Below are 19,314 nucleotides of genomic sequence, written 5' to 3'. Positions count from 1 at the left end.
TTATCGGAATTAGGAACACGACACTTGCTCAAATGAAGCACTATTAAGGGTAATGCAAACTATGCTATAACGCCCCCATGTGGCCACAGCCGATACTGACTGAAATGTCAGTTGGAATTTTTGTCCAGGATTTGTTACTCAAAGAACAGGAGAACAAAAAAGAAAAAAAGGTATAAATATCCACTCCCTGTGTATGTAGCTGTCTGTAATCATTACCTTAATTGCAAAAATGTAATTATGAACTTCGTGTTATTATATATATATGCACTACCAGTGAAAAGGTTTAAAACATTATTTTCATTATGATTGTAAAAACCTTTGGAATTAAATGTTTAAACAACTCATATAAATTAGACATTAGTTATAATTAGTTATTGTAGTTATAATGTCTATACATACATTTTTTAACAAAATCTAGACGGAAAAAACTTAAGCACAAAAATAGCCACTAATAGTCAGAAAACGAACACTGCCATCAATACTGTTTTAAAAGCATGATTGAGCATGAAACTGTAGAAAGTCTATTTGTTATCTAGGCAAAAAGTGCCTAACTTCTAAATAAATATTCATTGTTAACATATTATTTATATAGTTTTATTTGTTTAGCATTATTGGTCACTACACAACTCACACACCAAGTTTTAATGACTTTGGTATTGTTCTAAAATGTGGGAAAAACAGTAGGCTAATAACAAACAATGAGGCGTAACTAAACTTTTTAAAGTACTAACGTAAAGTACATACATACTTATCTTAATAATATTCACTGTCTAAAATAAACTTTTTTTTAAAGAAATTTTATCTTCACAACATGGAGCAGACACATGTTAACCCTCTTTAACCTTAAAGTTGTAGAGGACTTTTAGCATGGGTTGACTTAAGGTGAGTCATGCAAACATGCTGGTTGATTCGAGGTGGAGACCAACGAAAACAGACAACAGTAACGCCCAATTACATTTACAGACGCACACAAGACGTAAGGGGGCACCAATAGAAACTCTCATATATTAAAGTAGGCGTGGCGAACAGGCGTTACTCTCAACTAAAGAAGAGGCGTGTGGACATGAGGCTAACGCAGGAGAATTAAATTAAGATTAATTTAACAAACGTAACATGATAATATATTTGGCTGTTAAGAAATATTGTCTATGATACGTCGTTAAGGATATTATTATTATTTCGATTGATTTATTTACAGTTGTCGAGATTGCTTTTCTGCGTTGATAACTGGCTAGCTAACGTGAGTCTTGTTGATCCGTTTAACGTTACACTGGCAAATGTCAAACTGTCTGTTCATCTAGTTGAGATTACGATAGCGTCTTAAAATATGAACGTTTTTAGAATTGATTTTCTCTCGTGCATTTCATATGCCAAATAAAGCAAACAGAACTGTGGCCAGCTACATTGCAGCAAAATAACTGCTCGTGCATGTTTGACATTGGGTTGCACTTGTTATCTACATGCCAGCGCCACATGGAAACGTATTCGTATAGCAAAGCGTTTATCATATGATAGTTCAAAAGGTTTTAATTCGAAGTCAGCACTTGCAATCAGAAAGTCAAATCCTCATAGCGAGAGTGCGTAGTACTTGGTCATAGGATACAAAGATGTTCCCCTCCGTCCAGCATCGACCGTTGTGCAACATAGGAGCAAGAGCTTTTCGACTCCAGAGTTTAAGTACTTGTAACTACAGTGGTGAGATTGCAAAAACAAGTAGCAGATCTTGGACTTTCTCGTGGATGGGACAGCGCGTGGGCCTGCTCCTGTCATGGCTCCAGAAGGCAGGAAGAGGAACCAGCAAACTGGCCTCCGAGAAGAAGAAAGAGAGACTCTTGTCTATATTTGCAAACCACTGTAGTTTCGTGACAGGCCAGAGGCTGAGAAGGGCTTTTCAAATAGGAGAGCTGTATTCAAACCTTTACTCCGAGAGAACCAGGTGGACACTCGTGGGCAGCATATGGCGACGCCTGCAGAGCAAACACACGCGCGCTGGAAAACTCATAGCAGCCCTGGCTGGAGTCTTCATGTGGGAGGATGAGAAGATTCGAGATGAGGAGCTGAGAAGGTTTGCACCTCACCGCATTATTGATTGTTTTGCGAATTTAAGCATTTAACATAATTTTTAATAAACAACCCTTATTGTATATTTAATTGATTCAAGTATTATTTTAATATATATATTTTATGTTTTATAGTATTCAAGTATGTGTTTGGGTATGACTTTTCTCATACACGTGTAGGTCATGTATTATCCTTATATTATAAAATTCAACGAAATAAATGATATTTCGATTCAAGAAAATAAAACCTTTTTATGTATGATTGAGATTTGGATATGACATTATTTTTATTACAATTGATTTTCCTCAATACTGTAAAATTAGATTGTACTGCATTTATGCGTTACGGTTATTGCATTGGCTTTAATTTAAGTAACAGAGTAAAAATGCTGTGTTGAGAATCAACACTGAGAATGTTTGCAGTCCAGATGCATAACAGTGACGGAAATTTAGATGAGAAATAGGATTAAAATGCTTAGTTGCACAAAACACGTGACAGTGAGTGCAAAAATATGCTCCTTGGTAATGTGATCTAGGTGTTTTTTTATTTTGTAAGTCACCGTGTTCTGTGTTGTGTAGGTGTGCATGGGAGCTGCAAGCACTGGAGGCTGTGACAGGGCTGAGCGAATCCCCAAAGACGTCTGTTGTTGCAGATCCCGGCTGGGATGTGGTAATCGATAAGAAAAACTTTAAAGTGTGGAGGAGACCTATCCAGGGAAGTCATCTCTTTGAATATAGAGGTAAGTTTCAAATAGTAAATGCACACTTAACATTTTCATCTGAAGTGACTTTGAGTGCATTTAAGCTCGAACATATGGCCTTTGCACAGCAAATGCTGTACATAACATAAATAGTACTTCAAAATTTGTTTCGGAAGATGTACACTCTGTATGAATGCTGAATGCTTCTTACTTGATCTTAGTAAACCCAGCCCTTTAAAATGAAACGGTTGATGAAAAATAAACAAATAGTTAGAAATACCTGTAACAAATAATATGATATGGAATTTAGATCATCAACATTATAATACTATAGAAACAATATATTTTATTTACTCCTCTCTTTCCAGTGTTTGGTTCATATACGGATGTCACTCCCAGGCAATTCTTCAACGTACAGGTACTAATTGTTTTGTAAGATTTCATAATATAATAGTATTCTTTCTGTAGCACATGCAAACATCACTTGCACTTGTTGATGTGCATTTTTCTAAAGTTGCATGAAAGTTAAAACATTTTGTCCACACGGGATTTGGCGCCTGTCGCATCCGGTGTAGACACGTGTAAGACCTCGTCTCCCAAATGTTTCCCTTTGCTCCAGTTGGATACAGAGTACAGGAAGAAGTGGGACGCACTGGTTATTAAATTGGAAGTGGTGGACCGGGATGTCAATACAGGCAGTGAGGTCGTTCATTGGGCGACACATTTTCCGGTAAGCGTGTTGTCATAGAAAGAACACATGAGTTTCAATGGACTGAGTTCAATGGACTGATCGTAGTTGAAATAACTGTAGTGTATTCTAGTACTAGCTGGCAGAAGATGTAAAAGCCTTTCTTAAGCTTAATCTTCTTTCCGTCATGTTTCATCAGTTTGTTGCGTTGGATTCAATTGTGTCGTGGAATTTCAAACCTGTTGAAGGAGAAATTCACCCACACATTTTACCTCACATAGATTTATTCCATATTATGAAGGTTCATATTAATCATGTCTATCAAAAAATACACCACAAAATCATAAAGTTGCACATGACTTTTGTTTCTTAGAGATTCTCCTTTTGTTTTGAGCAGGGCTGTTAAATGATTAATCGTAATTAATCGCATCCAGAATAAAAGTGTGTGCTTACATAATGTGTCTTGAAGTGTGCATATTAATTTTGTATTTATGAACACATACATATATTTAAGAAAAAATAAAAACCAATAAATGTATTTATAATTTAAGCAGGGCTTGACATTAAGCATCGTCATGTGGTAAATTTGTCATTCACACATAAAAAAATGATATTTCATTTGAAGTGTCAATATAATCGTTTCGGATCCTGATTGGTCAAATTAGCTTATAAACGTGTTATCTAGTGTCCGCTGCAGTCACCTAAATTTGTTAATACTCTCTATGAATACTATAGAAGAAAGGCAAGCAGTTATTATTATTAGTGTCAGGGCTGTACGTTACCTTTTTATTGCACATAGCACTGGTGCTACAGAGGCCAAACAGTTGTAGTATAAGTATAAAACATCTGTTGTCATCATTTAAAAAAATATGCAAGTGCAGTTCATCACATGAATCGGCAGATAACTTAAAAATGACATTAATGTTACATACAGATGGATAAATTAGGACCGTATAATTTTAAGTTTACCTAAATTTGTTTTATTTTTTCTAAGTTCTGTGTATTTCATTTTTTTACTTTGCAATAGAGGTGTATTTGTCCACATAAATTACTGTAGTATACTATAGTGATATTTACTATAGTACACTGCAGTAAAATTCCTAGATAATGTAGTGTTTTTAACCATACTACAGTGTTTACTACAGTTTATCAATTTACTACAAGGGTACTACAATTTCCTTTAGCAAGAACTACAGTATTTTTTTCGTCTGAGTGTTCAAGTTAACGGGACTTTTATTTTGACGGGTCGTCCGGAAGACGTTCGAGTTTTAGTGTGTTTGGCGATAGCTTCACTCAAACAGTAAAATGCCTGTAAAATAAACTCTCAGAGCAACTCTGGAGATGAAGTTCATGTGTTCATATCCTCATACAGTGCAGACGCAGACAAATCCTCGACCATCACTCGTGTAGTATGTTAATCTGTGCACCTCATTCACTCAGACGACGCAGAACAGCCAGACGACATATTTCAATCTAGTTATATGGACTCAATGCGCTGCGCCATTGATTATTGTCACGCACAACCAAGACAAACGCAATTCACACAAACACGCAGATCTGTCTAATGCACCTCTTATTATTCTTAGCACAGACTGATTTTTTTCGTAGCACTGTTATTATTTTTTCCAAGTAAAATTCTCTCTCACTTGCCCATACAAAACATTCACTTGTTGCAATTTTTTAAAGCGCCAAAAAGTGCATCCATCCATCAAAGAACTGCTCGACACGGCTCCGTGGTCTTAACACAGGTCGTCTGAAGCGAATCAATGCGTTCGTTTAAGAGAAACATCCATATTGAGAGCGCTATTAACGTTGATGTCTATAGCTTCCGTTATCCCTCGGCTGCGCGTAAACCAGAGGTCTGGATGGATGCATTTTTTGGAGCTTCAAAAAATTGCCCCCCATTCACTCCCGTTCTACCGCTTGGAAGAAAAATGATACGTGGTATTATAACTCCGACTGCATTACTATAAGTCATATTCAGTCAGGATGCCTTGAAGGTGAGTAAAACGTGGGGAAATTTAGTTTTGCCTCTGAAATATCGCTTTAATCGTTTAACAACCCTAAAATGTAGCTTTGGGTGACCTGTACCTTTAAACATCTGATCATTTTGGTGACCTTTCCCCTGCAGTATCCCATGTACTCCAGAGATTACGTATATATGCGCCGCTATCACGTCGACATGGAGAATAACCTGATGATTTTAGTCTCCAGGTAAGACTTGCCATTTTAAATGCTTTACTTTGTTTAGCATTAAATGGTGGTTGATATATTGCCTTCTGTTTATCCTCAGAGCTGTTAAACACCCCAGTGTCCCTGAGATTCAGGAATTTGTCCGTGTTCATTCTTACCAGTCTAAGATGGTCATCCGGCCACACAGGTCATTCGATGAGGTAAGAATAGGAAATTGTGTGTCAATCCGTCTGGTTTTGGTCGTAGTATGCAGAGATTAAACTAGTGATCATGTCTTAACAGAATGGCTTTGACTACCTGCTGACTTACAGCGATGACCCTCAGACAGTGTTTCCACGCTACTGCGTCAGCTGGATGGTATCGAGCGGTGAGCCATCGTTCTTATAGTCAAAATAGAGAATTTCTTTTTAAGAATTGATGTTTCATTTCATTGGCTTATTATACAATCACGGTATGGAGTTTGATAGGTCAATTGTCAACTTCCGCTTTGTCCCACAGGCATGCCGGACTTCCTTGAGAAGCTGCACACTGCTGCTCTCAGAGCTAAAAACATGAATGTGGGTGTCCACGACTACGTCAGCGTTGTCAAACCGTCTCAAATCACGCAGGAACGACTAGGTGCTGACAACACTCACACTGCCGGCCCAAACCAGATTTACGCCTGAGCAAGAGCCACTGGATATGTGACCCAAAACAACATTCTTGCTTGTAGGGTCTGTAAGAGAAGGCACAAAGAAATTCAAAACGTCTCTTCACAGTTTTTTTTTTTGTTTGCCATTTGACCTGGCCTGCACCAGATATTCTACCGCTTGGTTACGTCACCCAGTTTTTGCAGTGTTAGTTTGCTTCCTCTTTAGAGTGCATCTAAGCCAAACTGCTGAGTGACAAACATTACAAACATCTATTAATTGAAGACGATCCTGCCAAAGCAGCATTTTCCTTTACGTTTTACACGCATCATTGTAATCGAGCGTGAGGTCGAGGTACTCGAAGACGTTCAAGTTTGGAAAAACCATAGCGTGCAATCTCAAGTTCAGGAAGTTGACGCAAAGCCACGGTTTTCCTTTGTGGTGGATCTCTCTAGGTTATACTGTGATTTTATGCCTAGAGCAGAACCAGACTTAAAAACCCTGTTACGTGTGTGTGTGAGAACGTTCACTGGCAGTAAAACCCAAAACAGCCTTCACGGGATCACTGATACCTCTTGTGGAAACAACAGAGAGGCGTGTCTTATGGCAACCGCAACATCCTCACTAGCAGGCTTGGCTTCCTCCTGCGCTGTCGAGGGCTGTCTGAAGTTTTTTCTACTCTCATCTCAGCATCTGTCTGCTACACATCACATTTTGAAAATCGGTGATGGCGACTGACTCTGTAGAGAAAGTGACACTTAAGTTGGCACACACTGAGGCTTCAGCAGCTGTTGTGCAAGAGCAAGTTTGGGGATTTTTGTGTCTGGGAACCCACTGGAAGGGGAGTGTTCGGTGTGTTATACACGTTTATGCATAAAGATAACAAAAAATACCTTGTTCAAAAATGAATTGGTACAGTCTTCTTCAATGAGATTCAGTATTCTGATAGACACGAATGAATTAACTTTAGTCAGATGATGCAGAAAGTAAGTCATTTGATATTTTACAATATTTGCTCGCAAATTAACTCGTGGTCCTCAAATCGAAATATTTAAGTCTCAGTTTATGAGCTTTTACATTGATTTGTGTCAAAGCATTCTTCAAGTTACAGCAGTACTTCATTTGCATGACAAGCCAGAATCAAGGTTACGTAAATCATCGAAGGAAATTCAGAAGTACACGGCAAATTGATTTTGGCCTTTGTTGTCCTGTGATGTCTGCAGAGGAGAATTGAAAATGAAGACGGCTCGAGGGCTGTTAAGTCTCAAGGTCAGATTTTACTTTGAGGATTTGTGCAAATCTTGTGTAGCTGTCCTCAATTCGTCCTTAGTTAGCACTTGGCATGACCAATTCCTGAACGTTATATTAGATTACAAGAGTGGTTCGTGAACAGTTTATTATGATTGTAGTAGTAAAAAGGCCATACTTACAGAAATAAATATGAGTTGCACTTAAATGACAAAAGATGACGAGTTGCGCCAGTGATTATGATTTATTGTTAGGAATTACAAAATGAGTGCGATTTCTATATACTCAACCATCTGCTGTTTATTAAAAGCATAGATAACCATTTGTTTGCTGTGCCGTTATGTGTGAGCAAACATTTTTGTGTTCTTTTTTTGTATTTTAAATTGACAATTTCCAGTCATGGTCCTGTTTGCCAACTGTTCTATTGGGTTTCATTATAAAAGCGGCTGGAACATTTTTGTGGCCCGTTTACATCATATTCAAGAAAAAAGTTGCAAAAAGACACTCTTTTTTGCAAATTTTGTCGTTCCTTTTTGTATTTGAGACACTAAAAGCTTGAATACATTTTATCACGATGGATCTTGTGATGGCAGTGTCATTGGTCTCAGTCAAGGGTTTAAATAGGAACCTTGTCATTTTGCATCATTCTGAAGAACCATAGCAAAAAATAACAGTATCAGTTTATCAACAGACAGATAATAACCATTTAATGTTTGTCTGCTTATCCCGAAAATGATTGTTGAGCATGATTAATGCATTCAGCTTATTTTTTATTACCTGAACCTTGTCTGAGATCTTACATTTGTAATACTACACTGAAGTGCATTTCATTGATGTTAGAGAAAAGTCTGCTTATGATTTAATAGTTAAATCATCTTATGGCACAATGAAACGTGACTCAACTGCAGTTTAATGCTCTTGATTGCTTTTTCACATTTTCTACTATATGACATTCTAGAATTGTTCGGCTGTAATCTCGAGTGAATTAAGGCTGGAATCATTTATGAATGAGTGAGTAGATACAGTTTAAAGCATGAGGGTTTTTGCTCTAATGTGAAATCGATCATGTAATTCACTAATTGGTGATAATAAAATGAATTCAATTCATTTCTGAGTTCTGTGTCATTGTATTTATAATGTAAATGTAGTTATACAGTATTGACCTTAGTTGTTTTTACAGTAAATTGTTAGTTTTGTTCTAATCGTTAAAACAAAAACCGACAAATATGATATTATACACATAGCTCATCCCAGACTATGCAGTTTTTTTAGAATTATGTCAAAATCCTGTTATATGCATGTTGGGGTTATTTTGAAAACATCAAGTGATTAAAATATTAAGATTTGTAATGGTGTAGATAATGTAGTGCATTGTTAAAACATTTGGCCTTATAGGGATGGTACACCCAAAAATGAAAATTCTGTCATCATTTACTCACCCTCTTCTCAATTCAAACCTGTATGACTTTCTTCTGCAGAACACAAAAGACGATATTCTGAAGAAAGTTTGTACCTGAACAGCGCCGGCACCCATTCACTTCTATTGTAGGGACACAAAACCTAAGTGAATGGGTGCTGGTTATCAACATTCTTTAAAATATATTCTTTTGTGCTCTGCAGAAGAAAGGAAGTCATAGGTTTGAAAAGAGGGTGAGGAAATGATGACAGAATTTTCATTTTTGGGTGAACTATCCCTTTAAAAACAATACGTCACAGTGAATGTGGTGTTTGAAGTGTAGTTACGGATAAATATTCTTTTTGTACTAAAGGGGTGACTATAGGTTAATATATTGACAATGAAAAAATGGTCACTTTTTATTGAGAGTGTATTTTCATTGGCTTTAATCGTTCATTGCATTCACTGATAAATTGCATTTATAGTTACAGATTCATTCAATTCTATGCATCTTTCTTAGCAGATCTATGAATCGGCAACAATTTGCTTCAGTTTTCAAAAGCTTCACAAAGCGGCACATACAATTATAAAATGTTTGTAACCAAATTCAATTCAACACTAGCCACATGTGCGCAGACACTTGGACCTCAAAATCAAAGCGCTGTTCATTACTTTGAGCCGCGCAACCTAGAATGGCCTGTGATGGGAAAGCAGGGTGGTTTATTTTTCAAGATGGTTGACTGTGAGTGCCACTCTGCGGTAAACCCCACCCATGACCTCCCGACTGCGTCTGAGATTAGATTTACTCAAACAAGTCTTGTAGCCCTGACATTTATGTGAAATGTTGGTTCCTGTGCACGATTTATCATCTTTAACCATTTCATAAGTTGAAACTTTCAAGGATATATCCAAATGTCCAGATTGGACATGGAACGAATATTAAAATGTAAGAATCTGCTATTGAAAAACCCACTAAGAATATTGGAAGGGTCATGTTCTCCCAATAATTATAGTGGTTATGTACCTTCGTATTTTCATACTTCACATGCCAAGATTTCAGCTTTGTTGAGGATGTTTTGTGTGGCAACAACAAGAATGTAAAGGTCCATTCCACTGTTTTTCCTACGTCTGTGAAAATGTTACACCCTTAATATATTTAACAAACCAAACAACACAAGGGTCTTGGTTTTTTATTCATTAAATGCTTTAGCACAACAAATATTACACTGCGATAGACGGCAGATTTCACTCAGGGATGAAAAAGAAAACGAAGGGTAAGGAAAGTGCAACGGAAGAAAATGCACACAAGTCACCAAAGTGCTTGGCACAACCATGGACAGAAAGGGAACTGCATGGTTAGATCAAGCACAATGGTGTCCTGGGCAAAAAAAAATCCAGTCAGGAGAAACATCTGAATCAGTCAGACAAGGCAGGTTTACGCAAAAGAAAACGGTTGTAGTCTGGGAACAGGTCACGGCTCCATGTCTTCTTGAGGTAGAAGTCATATCACCAGGTTAAGTCATTTCAAAAAGACTATCAAATGAACGAGTTGACACAGAGTCTACTTCTACCATCCATCTATTGTCTTCGGGACTGTATTCAGGTCCCCAAAACTGGTCTGAAGAGATGGGCATCACAGAGATCTTTGTCGGTGACGACTAAGAGTGACTGTGTCTCACACAATGAGAGACGGTGGAAAGGTGTTCGTGATAGACTGCGACTAAGGATGTCTGCAAAATTAAAAAAACGAAAAGATTAGTCATAGGTCGCCTTCTCACTGCAGAGATACGTGGGCACCGCCCTTTCTGCGCAAAAACTGCGACAAACCCCACCCCCTGCGAAAATCGTACGCCACACTACCATCTACGTCTGTCGGCCGGTCGACAAAGCTTTCGATTTTCTAAAGTTTCTGTTAAATGATGAAATGGAAATTTAGGATGTGGTTGACAGATGAGTGGTTTCGGTAATCAAATAAGTTTAGAATTCAATTGTTGGGAGATTTTTCAGGAAATCTATAGAAATAGAGTTTGTTTGCGCAATGGTTGTCTTGTTAAGGGACATCAATAGCATTTAAGCAGAAGAAAATTGTTGGCTTGACCATTTGAAATGCGGTAAAAATCGGAAATTTACTGGAAATTTACATGTTTGGTGTTAATAACATGATTAACATGTACATTTTATGATATGTTATGTTTTTTTACCTTTTTTTTCAGGGACACCAGCTGCCGTAATATTACCGCTTTTTTATGTTTATTTTGCTCAACCACCATTGTTCCTAATTTTGGATCTTTTTGGAACTACATCTGCCCCGCAAAAATGCAAATTCTAAACTTGTTTCTGTAAAATTATGGAAATGTTTTCTGAAGAAAAACGTCTCCAGAGAACCTGTCTTACAATCTACTCATCCATCTGGTGGATAATCTAATTACCCTAGTACTTGCCATGTCCCACGGGGCATTTTAGCGGGAATGGTAAAAATGGGTTCGCTAATCAACTCTAAAGGTCAGACAACTGAACTACTTAGCATGATGAGATGGGAGGAAACAAACATTATTTAGGATGATGGTCTGAGATGTTAGGATGGAGAATGGATGGCACCAGAGAGAACAGCTGAAAAGATGAAACAGTTGGAATGGAATGGCACAGTCTACGCCACTGTTGTGTGGTATGTTTGGTGTTATCACATCTCTCAAGTCTGTCCTACAAGACTTGTCTTACAAATTTAGACTAAACACTACGTCTTACCCAGATGGTTTGTTCTTGCGAACGACAACTTTCAAAATTCTTGGTTGATTGAAAAGATATCTCGCCAAGAAAACTCAAAATGAGCAAAGAAATTCTTGAACTTGAATAAAACTGCGGTTTCAACTAATTATATTCTAAAATAAACGGTGGATTGCTTTAACCCATGGTTGGGTCAAAATATGGACAAACCCAACCCTTGTCTTAAATTAACCTGGAAATTTCTTTTTTCAGAGGGTTTCAAAAGTCAGCGTTCCTCTGCGAGAAGGCAAAAGTTAGACATTCAACAGCCGAACATATTTGGTGCTCTCACCTCAACTTGCATCCAACAGGTTACCACAAGGATGGACGTCCTCAAAGCAAATCTTAACGCCTCGCCCGATGCATCTCGCTCTTGCCCCGTTGGCGACTAAGATCGGTTGAGAGTGTTGAGGGCGAAACGGTGCTGCTGCTCAGAGCTGGCCATCTGGACTGGACTTGTTTTAGTCGGACTGAAGGCAAACTGTCCAGGATGTCTCTCCTCCAAACCCCCCCATACTCCGCCCCTCCCTCCACCTCACGGGGGGGTCATGCAATTTCACCCAGGATAGGTGGGTTACCGAGGAGAAGTTGGGTGGTGTGGGCCAGGGTACTTGTCATTGGGAGAGGGTCGAGGGTCCAGTTCCGCAATTCATAAATATTAATACAGAGTCCTCCCTCTTGAGAGGGGGGAAATTCTTTAATTTTGTTAGAGGGGGAAGAGCTTTATTCACTTAATGGCTTTTATTAGTGCTCGGACTTCAACTCTTTCATTAGCTAAAGTGCTGCTATAATTTACAGGGGAAAGTGCAGCAGGGGATGATGGGTGGGGGAAGGGCGGAGCTTGTTGGGCAACTAGCGATACTCTGCCATTGGCATACGTCCCTACTGTCTAAAAAAACACACTCGGAGCAGAGGCTGAATTTGCCTCCATCTCATCCCAATGAACCCAGTAACCCCAGCAGTATCGAACATCCATAGTACATTTTACTTTTCTGCTGAGGCCATGCTTTACATTCTCATTGGTGACTTGGTACATCTTTAATGATCCTTTACTTTGGGACGTTATTTATCTCATATAATCTAAGACATTCGTTGTTTTCTGAACAAGGTCACTGGTATGAGGTTTTGTGATGCAGTTTTTATGTACAAATTGGAAATTGTTTGCGCTACGTACGCGTTATTTTTAAAGATGAGAATGCCAATAAAAAGTCCAAAGCATCTCCTGTTCTTAGGCCTGTAAGGTATTATCTTTTGAAATGTATTTGAGGAAAGACTTGGTTTTATTACAGGTACATACAGCAGATTGCCAATGAACTCTTGTGTTTTTCTGTCGTGAGCAGTGCGACCTAGGTTATTGCAGGATAACTTAAACTTGAATTTCTGCAGAGTTCATTTGCAAAAACAGACAACTCAAACTGCAGTTGGGTCAATTTGGTTTAGTAATGATAACTTAAAAAATACAACTAACACAATAAAAACATGATAACATAATAAAAAACATGATTTTCTCTGTTTTTGCAAATAAACTGTCTTTTTTCTGTCTCGTGATGACTGCAGCAGGATTTTTAAAGAATTATTTTTACAGATTACACTCACTCAGAATTTCTACACACCATTCCTCTTTTAAAAATGAACACAAAAATGTATAACACTTTAAAATAAGATGCTACATTTTGGATAAGACAATATTTACCATGAACATTATTAGCTAAAAATGAAAATATTTTTTAACAACATTAATCTGGACTAATTCTAATTTCCACATATATACACAAGAAATTAATGATTTCTTACTAATGAACTGCTTTTGAATTACTAGTGGATTTTGTATTTTGTTCTAGTACAAATAAAGAACATGCTTAAATCAAGATACAATGAAAAAAACCCAATTGAAGTTTATTTTCTCTTACCCCATTGATTCTTTTGCTTTTTGTTTAAAACAAACATACTTCATTCTTATATTTCTTCTATAAAACAAGACTTATTCTGAGCACTTTCCTTGTCAAGTAAATGTGTCTTGATTCAAGATTTTTTTATATTTGTACTAAAAATGAAGACTATTTTCTCAACAAGAAATTCTTTTTTTTAGACTTTACCATTTGTTAATTTAACCAACATTAAGCAGTCATATATTTATACATTAAAATGAACCAAGATTAAAGGGACAGTACACCCCAAAATAAAATTTCTGTTAACATTTATTAACGTTCATATAATTTAAAACCTGTTTGTATCTCTCTCTTCTGGAACACAAGACAAGATGTCTTACGAAATGTTTCTGTAATGTAAATGTTTCTGTGGGTTTGTGTCAATACAATAGAATTCAATGAGGTCAGTGTTGTTTGGTTGTTAACATTATTCAAAATATCTTCTTTTGTGTTCTGCAGTCATATGCGGTGTTTATGAAGTAATACAGGTTTAGAAAGACATGAGGGTGAATAAATGAATTTTAATTTCTGTGTAAATAATCCCTTCAATAAGTAAAAAATCATGTAGATTTCTTGACTCTAAATATTACAATATAGACAGGCAACCTACAACTAAAAAACAAAGCACTGTTGAATTCCTATCAGCCCAAAACCATAAGGCAAGAAAAGAGGCTTTTTGGCTGATTAACCTGAGGGTGGTCTTGCTCCCCTCACGCATAATGTCGAATGTCCCTAGTGAGAGGGGCAGATTAAGGGCATCAGTGCTTTTGACTGGGTGTGTATTATTCCCTATCCATTTCATCCTCTAAGTGGCCTGGTTATCCGAGTGATTGATTCTCAGAGAGGGGGAGGGTGTTATACACAGTCACATGACTAGTAGAGTAACCATATGGGGACTAGACATCTCAATAATTCCTTGTCAACCGCTAAATGATGCTGAAAACTCAATGGCAAGACTCCTATCAGAGCAAATCTGTTGCATCATACATCAGTGTCACATACAGACTTGTGTAGATTTTCATTTCAGAGTTTTATTTAATGTTTTCAGCCAAAAACTACACATTACATTCTATTCTGCATTCAAATAATTTCTGATGTCGATCCAAAATGAGTCAGATAATGTGTGACTTACAGTCATACTCTGTGTCCTGAAATGAAAGCCAAAAATAGGAAGGGTGTCGTGGGAACCTTCAGGGCATTTGGAAATGTCTTATAGCTTCTTATTTGAAGTGTAATGATCATGCAAAACACAAGAGTCTTTTTATTTCTTCACGAGCTGAATCACATCCTCATCTTCCATCACGTGGTCTTTGCCGACTTTCTGCGGGTTGTGCTTTACCGAAGACCCCCACACCAACGCACTGCGGAGAGAGGAGAGTGATGACGCTAGGCACGTTTCAACACAATAGTAGTTTATAAATGTCTTACACAGCTTTAAAACGGAATGTTCTGTTAATTTCAAAGGATTTTTATTCTTCTATTAAAATCCCCTTCAACCTTTCAGATGTCATTTTTAGATTCTTTTGGTCCTACGTTTATGTACAAATAGGTACATTTGTGTTTCTTTACAAAAAAAGGAGACTATAAAAAACTGATTGTTAAAACAAGAAATAAATGCATGAAAAAAATATATCTTATAGTATAAACTTCATATCTTCACTGCTTGCAGCTGGAACAGATGTAACGCACTGTACTAAACTTGGAACTCAGAATCTTGTGTTTGTGTGTAAAAAATAAAGATAACCAATGCTGTAATGACATCAGAACCGTTCTCTAGTGCGAATTTCAATCCATGAATCTCAAAACAAAGTAACAATGACGCACAACATTAGAAAAATATATAATCATGCTCACACCGTGTTGCACTGTAATGCCTCAATATTGTCAAATGAATCAGAAATGAAGTCGTGACTTACTATTTTAACTCTTTGATGAGGTTTTTATGAATCTTTAAGCAGAAATCATCGACAGATGTCTTGCCGTCTTGCAGAACAACTGGTGATGTGTAATCGGGAAGCTGTCCTTTTGGTTTTGTGTAGCTGCAAAATATAAACATTAAGCTGTGGGTTATTCAACATGTAATGCATATTTGTAAACTCTAATAAGTCTGGCAGTGAGCACTAGACATTAGATTCTCATTATTGTAATGTACTATATTTCCATGGTACAGTCAAAAATTGCATTGAATTAATTTCTTTAAAAGGCAGAATAACACATCCAACTATAATGAATAATACAATAATGTAAATTGGGAAGTGTGGGGGGAGAGATAAACGAAAAATGAAAGCATTTCCCATTCCCTATTTAAACAAAAAATTCGTATTTGTTCTAAAAACAGGCAATTCTTAGTTTCTTCAAGCAAAATGTACAATTTCATTGATCATTTTAGTGTTTATTCAATTTTGGGGTGAAAAAGATCAAACGTTTAATGAGATCAAATGTTTCACATAAGAAACAAATACAATTGCAAATGAACACCAACGTTGCAGTATCCTAAATGTGTACAGCAAATGATTTTATATCAACACTAAACTAATTTGATTTATTTCAGGTTACACTGCATTAGCATCGGAGTGTGTGACTCACATGCGCACTAGATGCAGGTAGTCCCAGATCCTCTCCAGCACGTCATCAAAGTTCCAGCGGTGATGAGCCGAGATTGGCACGCAGTGAGGGATTTTGTAGATGACGTCAAGCTCTTCAATGGAAATCTGGTCGATTTTGTTTAGGACATAAATGCAGGGGATGTAAACCCTGGTGACGACAATAAGAACCGTGTTAGATCCAAGAGTTCCAGTGTGATACTGAAGATGTAGGTTAAACTGGATATGGTCTTACCGGTTTCCTTCCACCACATCAATGAGGTCATCTGCGGTGGCGTCGCTTCGTAGAGTTAAATCTGCGTTGTGAATCTTATATTCTGAGAGGATGCTTTTCACCGTTTCTCCGTCCAGCTCACTTTGGGCACACTGAGAAACAGAAACATGACCGCAACTGTTACTGCCAATTTAACTTAAAATGAATTGTAAATTATAAAAGAAAGAATAGCAAATAAAAGTTTTTTTTTTAATTGTGAACTGTCCCTTTAAATGCACAATGTCTTACAGTGGCAGTGAAGTTGATTCCTCCCTTGTCTTTCTTCTTAAAGCCAATATTTGGTGGTTCTTTGTTGAGACGGATGCCAAAACCTTCCAGCTCATGCTCGATGAGTTTCTTGTGCCCAAGAGGCTTCAAAACATCCAAGACAATGAGGATGAGATTGCAAGTGCGAGCAACTGTTGGCAAGATGAGAGGAACACTGAGATCAGAGAAAAGATGTGACTGGCATAAAACAGGAGACTAGAACGAGTCTGTCACTTAAATTACCAGCAATAACTTGTCGCCCTCTGCCCTTGCCGTCTTTGGCTCCCTCGATGATACCTGGGAGATCCAAAAGCTAAAAAACACAAAATCAATACATCACTGTTACAACTGTGTAATTTAATAGCCACAATTACTAAAGCATAGAGTCTAGCGATCACACAAAAATGCTGACAGAAAACATACATATGCATTTGGCATACATTATTCGCCAAAGCAACTTACAGTGTATTCAAGCCAAGGTATATCATTTATCATAATGCATGATCCCTGAGAACTGAACCCACAAATTTTACACATGAACACTGCCGTATACAGTCACTTGTGGTGTATAATGAGCAATTGCATGTACCTGGATCTTGGCTCCTTTATAACGGATGACACCTGGAACAGTTGTCAGTGTGGTGAACTCATAAGCAGCTACCTCAGAATACACCCCAGCCAAGTTACTCAGAAGAGTGGACTTGCCCACCGATGGGAAACCGACGAAACCTATCCGGGCATCACCAGTTTTCGCCACATCAAAACCTGCCATGGAAATAACAGTGAGAAATGACAATCCATCACTTGTCAACGTACCCCACCACCACACAATGCAATTTATTCGATACATGTATGTTTTAAAGGTATGACAGCCAAAACATATTAAGACATGACGAACATTATGGCATTACGACCCCACCTTTTTATAGTTCTTGTACAATTCTGTGGTGCTAATTATTGTGGTAATATTTATTTTCATGCATCATTATTGTTTTTGTTTATATTTAGCTCTAGTAAATGTTGAGCTTATTTCATTAATTATGATACAGTATATTGCAAATAAACAAAAACTTTCACATATTTAAAAAAAAAATTCTAATTGTCGCTGTCAGAAAATTCTAGAAATGTCTGTAGCACAGGGAAGGTGGGATGAAGCGATGATGGGTGACTACATCTGGAACTTGGTTCGTGAGGACAGTATTAGTCAATAGTCATTAGTATTAGGGACAAAGTAACTACAACTAAATGTGATGGCACCGTACTAACCCTCTCCTGGACCTCCTCCGCTGCCTCCTTTAGGAGTGATGAGCTCTCTCTTCAGTTTGGCTAGTCTTGCCTTCAACAGACCCAGATGATGAGCTGTGGCCTTGTTCTTCTGAGTACGAGCCATCTGCAAAACGTGACATCACAAAAACAACACCATTACAATGACGGATCAAGACGACAACAGCAAACGTCTTCTTGGACAATAGACATGGACGACTGAAATGATTTTATTCGTTTATTAAATCTCAAGTTCATCCTTTAAACGGGATTTACCGCTGAATGGGCTTTGGCGCTCATGTGCTAATGGCTCTCCTCCACACCTCACTAAGTTAACTCACCTCGCTCTCGATTTCGGCTATTTTTTGTAGTAAACTCATTTTGGCGTTGGTCCTTCACACAGTGTAAAAATAAAGCAAAGTTGATGGTGTTTCAATGAGTTATTATTTAGTCCTCAAGCTTCGTTGGCCGTTTGAACACCGCTGTCACGCTTTCCCATACAGTCCCGCGGTGCTCTCGCGAGGTTTTGTTGTACACTTCTCGCGGTGCTTCGACATGCTCTTCTCATACCCGACAAAATGACGCCGCCTGCTGGTAAGGAGTGAGTATTTCCAATTTAAAGAGTGGATTTTGTCAAAGAAAACAGTAGGCTTAAAGGGATAGTTCACCCAAAAATGTAAAATTCTGTCATGAATTACTCACGCTCTAGTTGTTCCAAACCTGTATACATTTCTGTTTGATTGAACACAGAGAAAGATATTTGGAAGAATGCAACTGACATTTTTGCCAAAGTATAAAATTACAATGATAGTCAAAGGTGCCCTAGAACTGTTTGCTTTCCTAAATTCTTCAAAATATTTTATTTTGTGTTAAACAGAACAGAAAAAAATCTACTATTCGTATTCCTACTATAGTAGTCAATGATGCCCCAGAAATGTCAGTGGCTAGCATTCTTCCAAATTTCTTTCTCTGTGTTCATCAGAACAAAGAAATGTATACAGGTTTGGAACAACTTGAGGGTGAGTAAATGATGACAGAATTGTCTTTTTTGGGTGAACTATCCCTTTAAGCAGGTTTAGTTCTCTTCATAAAATAACCAACCACACTACTAAGCAAATATTTTTCAAATAGATGTTTTGTGAACCCTATTTTTTCTGTGTCAGATTTTGTAAACAATATAAAGTCATAGCCAAAGAAATCTCTACCTCTACAGGCTGTTTGGTGCCCAAAATATGTATCTGTATCTGTTTATATGGTATCTCACAGAAGTGAGTACACCCCTCACATTTTAGTAAATATTTTATTATATCTTTTCATGTGAC

At 37.5% G+C, this 19,314-nt stretch overlaps 2 protein-coding genes across 2 annotated transcripts; one reads left to right on the top strand and one right to left on the bottom strand.

Annotated features, from left to right (window-relative positions):
- Window positions 1–818: 818 nt before the first annotated feature.
- On the top strand, window positions 819–8,620 carry stard7 (StAR-related lipid transfer (START) domain containing 7). The gene is made up of 8 exons (XM_057321815.1): window positions 819–2,065; window positions 2,640–2,800; window positions 3,130–3,179; window positions 3,381–3,491; window positions 5,581–5,663; window positions 5,743–5,842; window positions 5,925–6,009; window positions 6,141–8,620. The coding sequence occupies exons 1-8, from the start codon at window positions 1,608–1,610 to the stop codon at window positions 6,305–6,307; spliced, it is 1,215 nt and encodes a 404-aa protein (XP_057177798.1). The 5' UTR covers window positions 819–1,607; the 3' UTR covers window positions 6,308–8,620.
- A 5,298-nt stretch (window positions 8,621–13,918) lies between these two features.
- drg1 (developmentally regulated GTP binding protein 1) lies at window positions 13,919–18,378 on the bottom strand. Its single transcript, XM_057321220.1, has 9 exons — window positions 18,334–18,378; window positions 17,996–18,119; window positions 17,319–17,494; window positions 16,973–17,042; window positions 16,712–16,881; window positions 16,445–16,575; window positions 16,193–16,360; window positions 15,523–15,645; window positions 13,919–14,967 (listed from the first exon to the last, which is right to left on the bottom strand). Exons 1-9 carry the CDS (start codon window positions 18,370–18,372, stop codon window positions 14,868–14,870), a joined length of 1,101 nt encoding a protein of 366 aa, XP_057177203.1. The 5' UTR covers window positions 18,373–18,378; the 3' UTR covers window positions 13,919–14,867.
- Window positions 18,379–19,314: the final 936 nt, after the last annotated feature.

This window comes from Triplophysa rosa, linkage group LG22, assembly GCF_024868665.1.
Source record: "Triplophysa rosa linkage group LG22, Trosa_1v2, whole genome shotgun sequence".
Classification (NCBI taxonomy): Eukaryota; Metazoa; Chordata; class Actinopteri; order Cypriniformes; family Nemacheilidae; genus Triplophysa; species Triplophysa rosa.
Note: the sequence above shows the minus strand (reverse complement) of the source record. Positions and strands in the feature narration are given on the sequence as shown.